Source organism: Diadema setosum, chromosome 20 (assembly GCF_964275005.1).
Source record: "Diadema setosum chromosome 20, eeDiaSeto1, whole genome shotgun sequence".
NCBI classification, from domain to species: Eukaryota; Metazoa; Echinodermata; class Echinoidea; order Diadematoida; family Diadematidae; genus Diadema; species Diadema setosum.
In genome coordinates, this window is record NC_092704.1 from 23,666,228 (window position 1) to 23,683,620 (window position 17,393).

A 17,393-nucleotide genomic window follows, 5' to 3' on the forward strand; every position below is an offset into this window, starting at 1 on the left:
CCAGAGTTCAAGCTCAAATATGAATCTTTCTCTGCTACAGTATTTCATTTTTGACAGACACAAGAGCTTTGCTGCCCACCAGTTGAGAAGCACTGTTCTAAGTGAAACTGATGGAAAGGAAGGAACTCAGTAAAACCTCAACAAATGAGCAAAAAAAAAAAAAAAGCACAAACAAACAAACATCAACACAAGAAGCTGCACCTCATCATTACAGAGCATTCCTGTTACAACGAACACGGTTATGACAAAATTTCGGTTACAACAAAATACAAATTCAGACCGCAACATTATCAGCTCTTTGTTTTTTTATTGCTTTTTTTGTTTGGTTTTAATGAAATTTAGATATACCGAAAGAAAACTGCCGGTCCCAAGGACTTCGTTATAATGGAAGTCCACTGTATAAGCTTAGCTGAGCTGAGCTGAGCTGAGCTGAATGGCAAAAGGTTGCCATGGCAGTGTTCATGGCACTGCTGAGTAATTGGTTACTTCCCCTTTCGGTAATCGCATCAGCATTGTTTGGTGTGACTAGCTTCAGGTGATGCACACAAACTGTCTTTGCATGAAAATACCATTTGGAGCTCGAGAGGTGATACCTTTAAGGAGCCACTAAAAAGAGGCCTTTGTTTCAAGCTTCTAAACCTCGAAATTAGATTACTAAATCATCACAAAATCTACTTTATGGTTTTGCTTGTTTATTTTGGGGTGCCATTCATATGTACCATTGTATATGCATCTATACATGCAATATAAGGAAGGATACTAACAATCTTTAGTATGTTTTGTGTGTGAAACTGGGTACTTGGTGTTGATGAAAAACCTTTCTTCCCCTTATTCAAAAAGTAGCTCATTACAGATCATCACATCATTTAACAAAGAAAAGTATTTTCACTGGCAGTTGTTTGTAATTATGACCTTACTCTTGATTGTAAAGTTTATATTTGGACAGTCTAACTCATTATACAGTGTAGTTAATCACATCATTTAAAGGGTGTGTACAGTTCTGGTTGAGGTGAGGATTTAGCTTTTAACGTTTTGCGAGATATTCAGAAACCACTGTATGAGATGTCAAAGAGCATGCAATTCTAAGGGGTATCAAAAGTTTATTTGATGAAAATCGGTTTTAAAATGGCTGAGATATCCAAAAAAACAAAAACAAGGTGAAACAAAGAGATCCTAATAAAAGGTGTGGCCTGTCCCCTTCAATTATTATCACTTTTTTTGGATATCTAGGCCATTTGAAAACCAATTTTCATCAAATAAAAGTTGAATCTTAAAATTACAAGCTCTTTCATATTTCATAAGAGGTTTCTCACAATATCTCACTTAGGAATGTTCAAAACATGAATCCCCACCTCAAACCAGTACTATACAGTCCCTGTAAGAAAGAAAAAGCAGTTTCAGTAGATGTTGTTTGTGTTTATGGCCTAAATCTTGACTGTACTTGGAGAGTGAATAATATCAAGATCAAACTAGCAAAAAACAATGTAAGCTGAAAACATACTTATGTAATACTGTTCTAAATATACATGAGATAGATATAATGAAGAAAAAGAGTGACAGAATGGGAGAGAGGGAAAAAGAGAGGGAGAGGGAAAGAGAGAGTGATAAGCAAAAGCTCTATTGACACAGACATACAGCTGGCAGGAGGAAAGGGAGAGAGGGGGGTAGGACTGAAGAAGAAAAGTTTTAGGAACTAATGAGGCCCTCCCATGCAAGGAAGTTGTCAGCCCCCTTCTCAAGGTTGACGAATGAGCATGCTCGGTTTGTGTCACACTGCAAGAACCAGCACGGAACGCTCCATTCTGGCAGGGGAGCGACAATCACGCCAGTCACAGGGGGGAACTGGAGGCAGATCAAATCAAGAGACTGCGCTCAGCGTACGCCATCAGTTTGCTCTCTTTGGGCGGTCTGCGCCAGAACGGGAAACCGACCTGGATGTGCTGGGACGATAACGCACAGTGGAACTGCTCTCTGGGAATATTATGGATGAAATATTGTGACTTTTTCTCACTTTGTCCTGGGTGACATCTTGCAAACAATCCATACTTGCTGAATATAGTTGGATCTGCTATATCAGTTGCCATTTTGTCACGTGAGTTGGAGGGGTAAAAAAAAAAGATAAGGACTGCATATTCAGAGGTGATTCAGCTATACTAAAGTCATACAACTCAGCTCCACAACACTGAGGTTGGATGTTTCTCTTCTTCAGCAGAAACTTTACTAATCATACTCAGCTATTAAACAAAAGTACTTTCAACAATCCATACCATTGACAGTAGTGAATCTAAGCGAGGGTACTAAAATGGGAAAACCTGCTTTTTTAGTGGTGGTGTGTCTGGCCATTGCCTGCAACATTGGATCTTCAACGGGAAGGTTGCAGTGGCGAATGAAACCCTCAGAGATTATAGCACTACAGGGAAACCTTGTGATGCTGAACTGCTTTGTGGATGGGCGAAACACCACTAGCCCTGGCGAGCACAAGTTCTGGTGGTACAGACCAGACAGGAATATCATTGTCAGCAAAAACCTTCTGATCACTGCACACGACCCGGGGAGCGATCGCTACAGTCTGCTGCTGGACAAGTACCGGGGTGTGTACTCACTGGTTATCCGCAATGTTTCGCAGAATGACGGAGGCCTCTACCAATGTCTCCTGAAGCAGTCCAGGAATGGCCCACAGGAATATTCAGAGACTGCTAGTTTGACGGTGCTCACACCTCCATCACAGGGGTATACCCCTTGCACAGTCTACAAGGCATCAAACATCATCCTGTCTCCAAGTGGGAATAGGGCCCTTCAATGTCCTGATGTAGCCAACACTTTCTGGAGTGACAGAACTCAGAGTGCTCCACCCAATGAGACAGTGTACCACAGCTGGATGGAAGACAAACATGTCCTTCATGCATTTTTCCTGCAGAACAAGACATCTCTTCTTTCAGAATCCAATGGTGCTGACACGGCCTACTGCGCTGTCAACAGTTCAATGCTGCAGACCTCTCCCAATAGGTGTCGGCTGATTCCTCGAGCCACCTCAACCACTGCTACCATATTTCCCCCTCTCATTGATATCCCGAGTGGTGCCACCTTGAATTTCACTTGCAGCCATCATGATTCTGCAAAAGCCATTGACTACAGCTGGGACCTGCCCACTGACCTTAATGTTGGGGGAATCAAGTTCATGAAGAATGGTGAGATTGTTGTCTTGGAGAATATGCAAGGGGACTGGGGACACATGCTCAACATAGTGTGCCGTGTTACAACAGAGTGGGGTCTGAAGGCCAATGCAACAGCCACAGTTGCCTTCCTCCACAAGAAAATAAGCACAACTACAGAAGAAACCACCACCACCATAATGCAGACTACCACAGAGGTTTATGGACCTGTTCTCCCAGATGAGACTCAGAAGCCAAGAGGAGTATCTGCAGTGTCGCCACCAAATCCAGCCCTGAAGAACATCAGCATCTTGATCGGACCAGCTTTAGGTGTGATTATCCTCTTTCTCCTAGCAGTCATCTTTGCGTTGTGTGTGACCAAGCATCAGACGTCATCAAAGCAAAAGATCAAGCTGAGCCCTCAGATAGCGCCTTCGATGGAGCACCACAAAGCGGTGACATTGAGGTCTTCCAACAAGCCCTCGACCAACAGGAACAGCCGTGCATCTCGCCGTTTCTCGGACTCTTTCACCTACCGCTTCAGCCGAGACTGCGAATACGAGAACATTGAGGCGTACATGGCCAAGAAGGGCCAGTTTCTGGGAGGAACCAGCTCCTTCCAGGATGACAGCAACCCTCCTCTGGAGGCTAACGTTCGCGTCAAAATCGAAATGCCTTCCACACTCAGCACCAGCATGCCTGCCCTGAATGCCAGCAGAATTACGCCCCACAGTGACATGGACAATCCGAGTCAAATCTTCAATGGCCAAATCTACAAACCGCTGGCCAACGGCAATCCTTACGCAACCCAGGAGCAGCTTAGCTACCCGTCTTACGTGCATCACGAAATCAAAGAGACAGAACATTATCAACAGCCTGTGACCCACCATGCTGTCATCGACAAGGCCAAAAAGGCGATGAAACCTCCTCATCCTCCTCCAAGGAAGCCGTCATATTAGGAATAAACACATTGTTCTTTTGCATATAATCTTTTTGGCTGATGGAATGATATGCAAATTCACCAGCTACACAAGGCTTCTAAATTGCTTAATGATTTGTTGGATAAATTCTCTCGCCAGCACATTGACATCACTTTGATTTTAAACTAAACTAACATGCTGTTATGGCTGATAAATTGAGTTTTCCCCTGATATGGTCAAGCAATATCACTCACAGCAAATGGAATTCAAAGAGATTTTCTGGTTAGGCTGTGAGCACCAGTTATGTGGAAACTTTTGTTATGGTACTGCTCACTATTACTATATAGAAAAACAAGAACGAATTTCTTGTGTTCTTTATCTGGTATGTGCTTGGTTGTTGCTTTTTATTCTCTTCCCTGTTGTCATGTTGCACATATTTTCATCTTTTCATGTCTTTCAAGTGCCATGAGCACTGAAAGGTGGACCTGTGCACTATACAAATACCCACTAAATTATTTCTGGTTTAATAGGCTGTGATCATCAGTCATGTTTTCATATGGCAATCTAGCAGTACCATTCACTCGTTGAGGTCATTCAGATATACTCCATAAAATGGCAGCATGGTTTGAAGTTGTACAGGTGTCACTTGACTCATAATTTTCCTTACAGAAAAAAAAAAATGCATGCAGAATTTCACCCTAAAATCTAACTGGTTGATTCACTTCCCCCATGTTCCTGATGGATTAGCGTTGGTACACTTTGAAATGTCACCACAGCCATACATGCATGTGTGTGTGTGTGTGTGTGCATGGTGGGTGGGGTGACTTGCACATTTGCCCTATATATAGAGGGATTTGATGTGTCGCACACATGTCTGTGATCTCATGTGGTAAGATTTGCACAAAGTAATTTGAGGCACTGTGACTAACATGCCAGTTCCACTTTGTCATAATGACTGTAATTGTTTGTGCACCGAAGAGTTGTCTTCAGATACTCGACATTCACATAAAAAAAAAAAAAAAAAAATTAAGATGACAAAGTAGGCCAGCTGAGATTTCGACTGAAAAACAAAACCGTCAAGTTTAGAAGAGGCATGATCTCTCTATTCTGTTGAAGACTATAATAAGAGCTGTGTTTCTGTCAAAACGTCAGAGGCAGGTGCTCGTACTAGCTTGTACGTCATCACTTCTTGCCAAGGCACCACATAATCTTCCAGGGGCAAAACGTGTATCACAAGTGCTGGAAGTCTAACTTCTGGAAGGTGCCTATGAAATCTCTTGTTGACGCTAAGGGGAACCAAAATTGAGCATCCCTACAAGCACCATCAAAAAAAAAAAAAAGAAGAAAAAAAAGAGAGAATAATTACACATTTGCCAGCCTTGTGATTTCATGCAAAGAGTTGAGCTTGACACAATTCATGGTGAAATTTAACAGACATCTGTTATTACAAGTACAATGATAACTACATTTTGAGATGCCCAATGACTTTTCTGTTACTATGTAAGTAATATCTTCCAGAGTAGTTTCATTGTTGCAAGATTTGCATGTGGACTGATGATATCCCCAAATCAACAACCCATAAAAAGCACTTTCTCCTGTAAGTAAACCAACTGAATTGTATATTGTCTGCAAGGTAAGGAAACTGATAAATTTGGAAAAGGGGTGATACTTGTTTGACATGGACTGTTTTCGTGATTCTCTGTCATAACAATAATCACTTACAAAATTGTCTTTCAGTCTTGATTTGTAAAAAAGAAAGAAAGAAAAAGGAACAAGTATTCAAGTTGAAACAGAATTACAGCATGGTAACTGGTGTAGACAGTATTGAACTAACAGGTGACTTGGCAAATATTGAAGCTTTTCCAAGAGTTTTATAAAAACAATCTTTTGGTCCTCGGTAATACATTATTTGGACTCATTTAAGCTATCTTTTGAACTTGCAAAGAATATTCAATGGTGATTTACTAAATCCCAGTATACTTGGCAAGCGCTTTGCTGAAAGTTTCATTACAATTGGACAAAATATTTAACTTTGCTTACTGATCAAAACTTCTACTTTTAACAGTCATGCCAAGATGCTTGGGTTGTCCACAGCTTTTAAAGTTGTATCCACTGTTTTTCTTATCTTTGTGTTTTTGATACATAAAGCTGCACATTTAAATAAATGGACTACGAAGTGTGATGTGTGTAAAGATATTGCACACGAATCAGGCCATTTGTTTTAATTTTGGACCAAGGTGGCATTCAAGTTGGCCCTAACCATGAAAAAAATAATAATTATTATCTCCATCTGACTTATGCATGGAGTTTTATGACTTTGTGAACAGAAACTAGCTTTTACAATGTTCTTTCAGTATTCTGTTCTTGCAAAATTATGACAAATGACATTATTTGTCTGATTGCAGCTTTTTCATTTCACTTAGTGTTGGCACATGAATCCTTTTGGTTGAAAAAATTAAATGATACTGGGCAATTTGGAGTTGATGCCAAATAAGGACACTTTGTAGAATGATGAATACAGTGTGGAAAATGGAGAACAAAATTTTGCAATACATTGTACATAGTTTTGTAATGAAATAAATTTGTTGAAACAACTTTAAGTGGAGAATGTCTCATTGTGCAATTAATACTAGTACTGGAAAAAATAAGTGTGCTTTTATTGGGAAAAAAATTAAATGTGATGTGCAAAAATATATGCTTATATGATTTTTATTTTTATAACTTTTTCTGCTAGTTTGAAAAACTGCTGTCTTTTGATTAAAAAAAAATGGAGATGATTTGCTTTGAAGTATGCAGTGGTTGTGGATGTTCAAAATGGGGAAGGGAAGAGTGTGGCTGTTTGAACTCTTGAATCAAGCCCATTGAACTTCTGAACTTAAGACACGATGAGTAGTCAACTGATTGGGCTGATGGGGAGGACCACAAATGACAAAATTAGCAGCAATCATGAGACCTCCATGCAGTCTTCCCCAATTTATAAAAAAGTTTGTAAGAAAATAAATAACATAATATAAGGCCAAGCATTTAGCTTTACTACTCATGATAAACTTTGAATTAAGTTGACTCATTTTCTGCACCAATATTAATCAAAAGATCACCTAGTTATTTACTGCTTTCTTTCCCATAATTCCAGTAGTCTGCAAGTTTAAGTTTTGTTGCAGTCAAAAATTCAGCAGCACATGTAAAGAATAAGAAAAAATGTCACTTCTGTTTGAAATTTTCATTGATGCATGTGTAAACTTGTCTCTCCATGGCTGCATATTACTTGTACTTTTTTGATGGAAACCCCTAAGTGTGTGCAGGACTCGACTCAAATGCTCCTCTACAATGTGCTACGGTTTGTATACCGGTATTTTTTTATTCATATAATATGCACTTAGCTCTTTCTTTCCATAATGTATACAAAGTCAGTGTGATTTTTCAACAGGTTGGCGGTTCCAAGAGGCTTGACTTCCTCAACTGAACAACCGTGTACAGTGACAAGCAATTTAAAGGAAATGGGGGGGGGGGGGTGGGGGTGTGGAGAGGGGGCAAATGTTACATAATAATCATCATCATATGGGTCACCCCTAAAATGATACATTACTTTGGGCAAAGCTGGTGTTTGATTTGCAGGAAACAGTGTCTTATATAGGTTCAGCACGATTTGTCCATCTCACAAAGCAGGAAATCAGGACAAAAATGGGTCATGTCTTCGTTTTGTGGCAAGATGGCCTCATGCTAGCTTGACCTTCACCTCAGGCACAACTTTCCTTTTCTTTTTGACCAGTCTTACCTCTTACCCTTACAAAGTGGAGAGGGGACTTATAAGGGATCCAGATGTTTTTCACTATATTATATCCATCGATCACAAGTATCAAATTTACTTCTAGACTATCCTGAGAAACAACTTTGTGAACTAGCAATCCTAAATAGTATCCTAGTAATTGTAACCAAATTTGGACCACAGTATGCATTTAGGGGTTCTTAATATCACGGTGCTGTCAAAGCTTACTTCCTCGGATGAAAGGAACAAAAATTATACGAGCACGACTTGCCCTTGTCTCATCATTGCAAACTCTTCGATGCAACAATGGATAACCTTAGGAATGCTCGTTTTGAGGTTGATACATTGGGGAAAATAAGAAGAAAGAGGCAAAGAATAATTCACAAGAAATACTGAGGTACATAACATCAAACTCTGGCATGAACCCAACCAGAAGTACTAGTCACAGCCACTTTCTGAAGAGTGTTTGAACAGATCACTTTTATCTGCATATGGAACATTCTCCAGCTTCTTTGCAAGAAGTGAAGTCGTGTAGATGTTTGCTTGCAAATTCTAGCTGGGACTTGAACCAAGGACCTCTCAACTCTCATCTTATGAAGTTATGTACTGCAAAGTGACAGATCTTGCTTGTAATCCAAAGCTGAAAACAAGTTTTTTTTTTCGTTTTTTTTTTTTTTTTTTTGGTATATGTTTATTAGGTTGTCCTTTCTTGTATTGGACCAATTTAGAAACATATTGCTTTCAAATTTAAAGCTATAGGTTTCTAAATTGTCAACAATACTGATACATATTGTTTAAACTAAGTATCACTGGTTTCCAAGCTTGGTGAAGAAGGGGGGGGGGTTCTTGAAATTGGACGCAATGCCTCTGAGCTGGAGCAAACAGGTATTTCTGCAGCTGTTTCAGATGATGAACCATCACTGATAGCCCTATGGCCTAGGTCTATAAAGAGGTATCAATAGTCATGTGGTCACCTCAACTAACCTCTTTCCAAGCACCTCCAGCTTGAGACCGGGAACAAAGGGAAATGAGCGATTACCTTCCTTTATTTTAAGAGCCAAAGTCGTACATATATAGGTCTTCCTTCCAAGACATTTGGAGATCTCTGTTATAAGAAAAGGTTGATACATGTGAGTGCAACGACCTTGCTGGCAGGATGCCAAGAAATGCACTTCCTTTCATTTCACTCTGGTCTTCTTTTCCTTTTCTTTTTCTTTTTTTTTTTTTTGGGGGGGGGGGGGACACCATGTACCATATTAACTCTTGAAACTGCTCCAATGGAGACTGAGTACCCTAACCTATGTCCGTCAAACAGTTCTAACAGCTCTCTTTAAAAATGAACACTTTGGATATATACACATGTACACTGAAACTTTGTAAAAAAAAAGAGGTTGGATGTAACAAAATCATCCTATAGCAACTTCAACGTGGATGATTTTACAGGTCCAAACTCCTGATATATCTAAGTTTTTGTATCCTCATATACCAGCAGTGAGAAAACCTAATACAAAGTTGTAGGTAAGTGTCAAGGTGTTTAGTTCATCCTCGTAGCGAGGTTTCCTTTTAAACATCTACAATGCCATACTTCATGTAAATATCACACACACATGTAAACAAACATATAAAGCCCTGGAGAAGTCTCTGTAGAGGTGTATCATTTCTATATGATTTTAATGTTTCTCTGTTCTTTAGATACCAATATTCTGAACCCTTTTAATCAGGTGCTAAATACTGCGACAGAATATTGTGTGTAACTGAAGCCTACTTTTTTTTTGGCAGTTCAGTCCCTTTATCAAGATAAACCATCCTACCAACACAATTTAGAGTAAATTAATCTTTAAAAAAGCAGCTCAACAAAAATAGAATCTTTATAAATGTCCCAGCTGTGGATGAGGGTGAGATGTTTTGCTATCGCTTGCCAACCCATCATCACGGCCCATTACTACGCAACACGGTGACTCGGCACGGCAGAACATCTCTAATTGGTCGTGTCCTGAGCCGAGACACTATTTGCGTAACATTACTAACGGTAGGCCTACCAGGCAGATCCGCGCATCCGTCACGTCGGCTGTGGTGCGTCATGTGACTCAGCAGTCCACGCTCACGCAGCCTCCAGCTCCACACTTCTCGCTAAAGAGTGCTGCGGCTGACCTCGCTCAAATCAGAAAGTTCAAGGGCAGAGTGAGGCATCGAAATGAGATACAACGTATACTCAGTTCGTCAGCACTAAAAAAAGCTTCAAAACGAGAGTTCCCGGGGCGCATGCACCAATCAGCCAACTTGATAGCTGACAATAAAAGTGAATGGCTAGATAAAATATCCTCTTACTTTTTTGAAATATTGGCAAGTGAGATACAGACTACTTCATAAAAAAAAAGAATTGCCTGATTTTCATCATGTTGCATGGATAATGTAAACATGGGAACCATCCGACTATTGCTCATATCCCAAAAAGGTTCTACGCAAAACCAGCACCTATTCTACGTCTTCTGTCAATTAGAACTCTTGTAAAGAGCACAGTAAAATCCTAGTAAAGAGGTAAAACACACAAACACAGACTGATCAAATGTTAATGCTTCTCATTCATCCAGTCTTTTGCGCACTGGACAAGGTCCAGTGTGCTCTTAGCTCTGCACAATCTCGCACTATAAAGGGCCATTCCATCAATGGGAGCATCATTCACTCGAAGAATCCAAATTAGATAATTGGCGAAATGTCGCAACAAGTGAGTTTAATTGAAGTTTTTTGATTCACTTAATTATTGATCACACACACACACACACACACAACCAGAAACAAAACAAAAAACAGTTGACATCTGATTTGATGGCGATTGTAGGAGGCAGATAACCCAAAGAAGAAGGAGAAGAAGAAGAAGAAGAGCATGGGATCATCAAGAGATAGCAGCATTTTTCTTTTTATGGCCACGCTCCTGACGAATAAACTGTCATCACCTGGGATTGCCCCCTACGTGGTTCCTGAGATTGAGGAGTGTGCTGGATTCCACGCAATACCTGCTGCTAAGAGTGAGGAGTGTGCTGGGTTCCAAACGATACCTGCTGCTTCCTTTAATTCTGCTCACATTTCCATTCACTGCTGGAGACATCCATTACTCACCTCCAGTAAATTACATTATACACTCGGTATCAGCTCTTCAGAATCAGTCTTCCTGTAAAATCATGCCTAATGCCCCAGTCACATATAAACACGGATGCTCAAGGATCTACACGGTGATCCGGGATTTTGGTATGATTATATACACGGTACCAACACGGCAGCTATGTACATGGATAAGGCCGGAAGAGCGCGGCGTCTACACGAACAAACACGGCACCTACACGGATCAACACGGCAACTACACGGATCAACACGGCGGCTACACGGCAGCCACACGGACCACCCCGGATTGCTCTGCCAACACGGCAATCCCCGGATGACGCCGGTTGTTTTTGACCTCCAAAAGTTGCCGTGTTGGCCTCCCGGTGTCAACACGGATCTCTCCCCGGATCAGATCCGGGGTGGTCCGGGGTGATCCGGGATGTCTATGTGACTGGGGCATAATGGAAAAGCCTTCAACCTATGAAGCAGGATGATAAGCCACTGGTGCTTCAATTAACCCGTTGAGGACGAGTCCCGATTATACTCGGGCAGGTGTCTATGGGAAATGCGTGTTGTAGCAAAATCAAACCGTCCTCAACGGGTTAAAATGCTACAGTTTTACCAAATGTTCTCGTTTAAAAAAACTAGATACCGTACACCTCTGAAGGTTTTCACAGGGCTGCCACCCTCATGCAGATCTAAGGCTGCGTTTATCTAACTTGAGAGAGAGAATCATGTTTCAAAACGCATTTGGAACGTGGTTTGAAATGCGATTCTCGGAGAGCTGCGTTTATCTAACCATCATACAATCGCGATTCGAGTGGTGTCACTGTGCAGCTGCTTTGCACCATTTGACCTGGGAAGTAAAGGTCAACTGCATACTGTAACCACCAAACATGCCTCCTCAGTCACACACAAATAATGAGTAGAGAGCACAACCGGAAACAGCTGGGATTTGACCATGAGATATAAACGCGTTTCAAAACGGCATTGCGTTTATCTACTCACAGAACGGCGATCGTGGTCTCAAACATGTTTCAAGACGCCCTTTGAAAGGCGTTTCAAAAACGGCGTTTCTAAATGCGTTTGAAAACATGGTTGCGTTAATCTAACCCCTGAAAATGCCTCAAACGCATTTAGGATCGTGATTCTGCCTCAGAAAGTTTTTAGATAAACGCAGTCTAAGTTAATATGCGTGGTACAAAGCATATTTTGAAGGCTAAATTATATTTCAGCTTTAAAATTAAAACTGTACTTTATTCATAAAATGCTAAATCAATACTACAAAAAATATATACTTGCAAAAGCATTTTTATTTTTATTTTTTTGAGGAAACCATTCGACCTTTCCAATATTTTGGTACCTCTGTCAGATTTATTAATATTGTTCCTGAAATTACGTAAAGAAAATGCTTGCCAAGAGCATGACCTACATTGGAACAAGCAATGCAAGCAAAAGTTATTACCATCAGTAAATAATGGGAATCACTTTATGATAATTCATGGATGCTTTTTTCAGGTACACTGGGCAAGTTGTTGGTCCCGCTTTCTTGGAACAGCGCAGTTTATACTTGTAATCTTTAGTTTCTAACCCATTGAGGATGGACTGATCACGCTACAACACGCATTCCCATAGAACCCTGCCCGAGTATACTCGGGACTCATCCTCAACGGGTTAAAGGGAAATTTCCCCAACAAATAAAGTATGTGGAATTCCAGCAAAAAACAGTTTCAAAATATAAGTGAAACACTCAATTTAGTTTGAGGAAATTTGGACAGTACGTTCAAAAGTCATGAATTTCCAAAGCTATCAATAATATCAGTGTGCAAGGAAATAAAATTATTTGATATTATAATGCGACATGAGAAATTTTTGGCATTTGCTTGCCTAGATATCTTCTGATTATTTTTGGTTTTTCTCTAGAGCACAAAGGCAGTCTTTTAATCTGTCACAAGATACTGACTCATATTTGCTGGGTTTTTTTTTTTTTTTTTTCTTTTTGGCGGATGTATCAGAGCACATTATAGGGAAATGTCTCCATGCCAAAATATGATGTCACATTTCTTCTTAATACCAGGGGTAATACCAGGGGTATTGTCCCAGATTTCCTGCCCAGTGGTTTCATATTACTGATATAATCAGATTTTAAAGTTCTGTTCTTGTTTTACTGCCACATGTATGTAAAACAAAACAAAACAAAACATAACAACAACTACAACTACAACAACAATGCAATAGTTACATTAAGTAACATTTTCTTCTTAATACCAGGGCAGGAGTATTGTCCTGGATATTCTAAACAATATGGTTTCACATAGCTACATCTGTTTAACTGGTTCAACCAGATTTCACATGTTTGTAGTTGGTTTTTAATTCCTACAGGTATCAGGCATATTTACCATTTAAACTTACAGCAGTCCAGACTTTGGGGTAATTATCCTAGCTGGCTAGAGTAGAATTTGGCAAAATTTACTGTGACACTATTGGCGCAATATTTTGCAGGGGAGAGTTAACAGGCAGGGTAAAGAAAGATTACTCAGACACTAACTGGCCATTGTCATGGGAACTCTAGTTTGAGAGGCTCCATTTAGAATGGGGATTTAAATAGCTGAGAGTAAATAAACTTGTAAACATTTAGGCCATGGGGTGAAGCTGAAAAAGAGGCTTAGAAAATGGGTTTCGTTCCAGCAACACTGGCACTACTTTCTGAATGCGGAAATGTGATGTTTTGTACATCCTAAATATACAGTAAAAAGTTCTCCTCGAAATATCCTGCAGTTTTTGCGAAAATTCATATTTTATAAACTGCGACCAGCAGCCCAATACACATATCGTAATGGGGCTGCGGATTGTAGCATTTAGGATCATGACAGGGTAGTATCGCGGACAAACGTCAACCTTAAATCGAACAAAAATTTTTCAATTTGAAGACCTACAAGTAAGGTTGAAGTATTGACAACAGGGTTCGTGCAAGGTTTGGTTCTACAAATAGTCATTTTCTGTTCGAATTGATGACTTAATATGACTAGGTCGAGAGGAATCTGGGAGAGCTACGCTGAATTGACGGTCAGCGCAGGCGCACACATCACTGCGCACAAATTTCGAATCCATTGACTGGATATGATGTCTGTGTGCGCATGCGCTGGCCGTCAATTCAGTGTAGCTCTCCCAGTTTCCTCTCGACCGAGTCACATTTAGTCATCAATTTGAACAGAAAGGAACTATTTGCAGGAGCAAACCTTCCACGAACTCTGTTATCAATACTTCAAACTTATTAATAAGTCTTCAAATTGAAGATTTTTTCCCGATTTTAAGTTGATATTTGTCCGCAGTAAAATATCCGTCATGATCCTGTATGCTACAGTTCACAGCCCCATGACGCTATGCGTATGGGGCTGCTGGCCGCAGTTATGCGTATGGGGCTGCTAGCCGCAGTATAGTTCCCATAGTGTTTCTAAGCTGAAATACATATACACGTTTGTAAAGCACTGCTTTTAGCCACATAGTACCTAGAAAAAAAGTGAAGTTTTGGTTTAATAGTTGCATTATATCTCATGTTTCAGCTTTTCCTGATGCTGGCTATGCAAAGGAGGACAAGAGCAAAGTGGTTCGAGACCATAATGAGAGAGAGCACTGACTAACCGTCAGAGGTCAAGGCAAATGCCTTATATTCTGTTCAATGACACGTTATTAATCAAATGACTAATCATTCAAGGCAAAAAAAAAAAAATCAGAGCGTTTGTTTGTGTGTGTGTCCGCGTGCATGTGGGAGAATCTTATTGTACATACACACACACACACGCACACACACCCTCACATGCACACACACATACGCACACACATATTTATGAAGATACCCAAGTGTATTACAATATTATTCTACATGCCTTGGCCATTTATCACATCAGCATCATAAAAAAGATTATCAAAAACATGAACACACACAATGATATAATACATGTATTGATCAGTGCATTACACATACACAGGTGCATAAAAACGCTGACATATTATATACACTCACACGCACATACAAACTCATTTACACACATGAGACATTACTATTAAACAGATCATATATTTATCAGTAAACATGTTTTTCTTTTCTTCTTCTTCTTCTTAAGAAGCTTTAATATTAGATCACATAGCAATCACGTTGTTAATGAAATATTACAGTACTTTAGAAAATTTAATCTTCATAAAATTTCCTGAAGTTTTCATTGCTATCATTAGGTTGATGGGACACTACCTCCTTTCATGTAAGATAGCTCAAAATGATAATCAGTCAAATTTTCTAGTTTTAATAAATTTCCTGGAACATTCCATAGTCCAAATATCCTTGAAAGGGTGTAAAAGTTTTGAAAAATGCCAATATATAAAATAAAGGCAATATCATAGTTTACCCATTCATGAGTGAAAACTGCTGGATTCTGTATTGGAGGCAATGTGTACCTGAAAATCTTGGAGAGAATAAATATATAAAACAGGTTTGGCATTGAAAATTATGATAACATTGCAATTAACTTCCAATATCAGAGGATATCTGTGCAAACCTGACTCAACTTATGCACAATTTTCATTTGGCTGGTATTAGTTTTAGCAAACTGATTTTGTACTCACACCTACATTGTACTGACCTTTCTACATGAACATTCTGTTTCAGTATTAATAATAGTTACACATTTTTTCCCCCAGAGTGGGAGAAACAAATTTTAATCATAGTCATTCAGTTTTATGAAAAAAAAACACTTAGGAAAACATCTTTGTTCTAAGAATAATTCAACCCTAATCCAATCATAATAGTGGGCAGAAATGTTTGCTAAAGGGCGAACAATCACATACTGAGGCAAGGAGTCAAAACATGTGCATAAACATTGGCATTCAAAATACAGGAAGCAATCTGTATTACAAAGACATTTTATCATGCACAACTTTGGTAAGATGTCAATTCTTAAACATTAATCACATTGACCAAAGCATTGGTGCATATACAGTACATTCTGTTGTTTCTGAACTTTGCACTGAAGTTCTTTGTGTATGTGTGTGAATGTTTCAGTGGTGTATATATATTGCTCCATTTTATCAAGGACAACTTATAGTAACATGACAATGTTTTCATGCTTCAATATTAATCATATTGACCTATTTCCCTTGGCAAGTAATGAGCAGGTGGACTCTGTTGCAAATGATGCATTTTACAGGCAACACAGCAGAACCTGAAGAGCTTCCAGAAGAAAATCTTGATCTTGATGTGAGCGTCTTAGGGGAGGAAACAGATGCTCCTGCTGACGGACCAGGCTCCTCCTTCAGCTTTCGTTTCCTAGCGAGATTCAGGCGTTTGCTATCTATAAACCTCTTGTAGCACGTTTCATGGAATCCTATTTAATACAATGGAGAAATGAACAGCAATGATTAGCCGTTGGATTTTGTTAGGGGGAAAAAAAGGCTAAACGCTAGGGGGAGGGGTTGAACATTACACTCAATATATCATTGAATGTACGGTAGACTATTGACTGCCAATATTTGAATCTTGTAATTACCAATAGGCCCGAGTACTATGCCAGGTACACCTCATGATCATTGTCATCATCAACTACTTCAACTTGTACTTGCAGTGCAATTACTGATTTTAAATGACATCTACAGCTTTCAGCACCTGATCACATGCAATATCAATTATCATAATTATGAATACAACTGCCTTATCATCATTAATACTAGTACATTACTAGTAATCCTTGGCCTTTCACTATCACCACCACCCACTGCTTTATAATTTGGCACAACATAATGGTAATCTTATGTTTTAGGGAGTTTAATTGTTGAAATTATGTTATTGTCATTGTTGGTTTTTTAGACCTATTTATATCAAATATTAATAAGTTAATTTAATGAGATGCTAAATGTGTGTTTTGAGGGGGGATTCGCCAATTTCGGGGTGAGAGAGACAGGATGGATTTTTAATATTAATACTCCATGGCCATGATTATGAAAATATAAATTTACATGCAGTTTAGACCTTTTTCAATTCAGTCCTGTGTGTCAAGATTTTTACAAAACAATATCACTGATCAGCTACATCAACCTAACCTGGGCTGTACATAGAACAACATGTAAAATTCATCTAACAGTGTTAGGCTACATTGATAACGGCGCTATGCCATGCCAAGGTGAAATTCAAGAAAATTTATCTAAGATGTAACAGACACGCTACTAAACGGCTAAGCTACAACATTAGCGTCCATTAATACACAAGCAACGTTCATAACATAGCTAACGTTGTACTTGTACAGTCAATAGCCATATACAATGAGACTGCACTGCAGTGTCGACTGCTACGACTGTACGCACGTAAACTAAACTAACCTGTAGTGTGAGTGTAAATTATCCTATGTAGGTTGCAGTCAGTCCCCTTGAGCAGGTGAGATGAATCGCTTCGTTCTGGTCTGCGATTTC

At 39.5% G+C, this 17,393-nt stretch overlaps 2 protein-coding genes across 2 annotated transcripts in view; one reads left to right on the forward strand and one right to left on the reverse strand.

Annotated features, from left to right (window-relative positions):
- The window catches only part of LOC140243328 (homologous-pairing protein 2 homolog), a 64,165-nt gene that overhangs the window by 35,558 nt on the left and 11,214 nt on the right, over positions 1–17,393 (reverse strand). The window lies entirely within an intron of this gene.
- Positions 2,303–4,111, forward strand: LOC140243961 (uncharacterized). The gene has a single exon (XM_072323626.1). It carries the CDS (start codon positions 2,303–2,305, stop codon positions 4,109–4,111), a length of 1,809 nt encoding a protein of 602 aa, XP_072179727.1.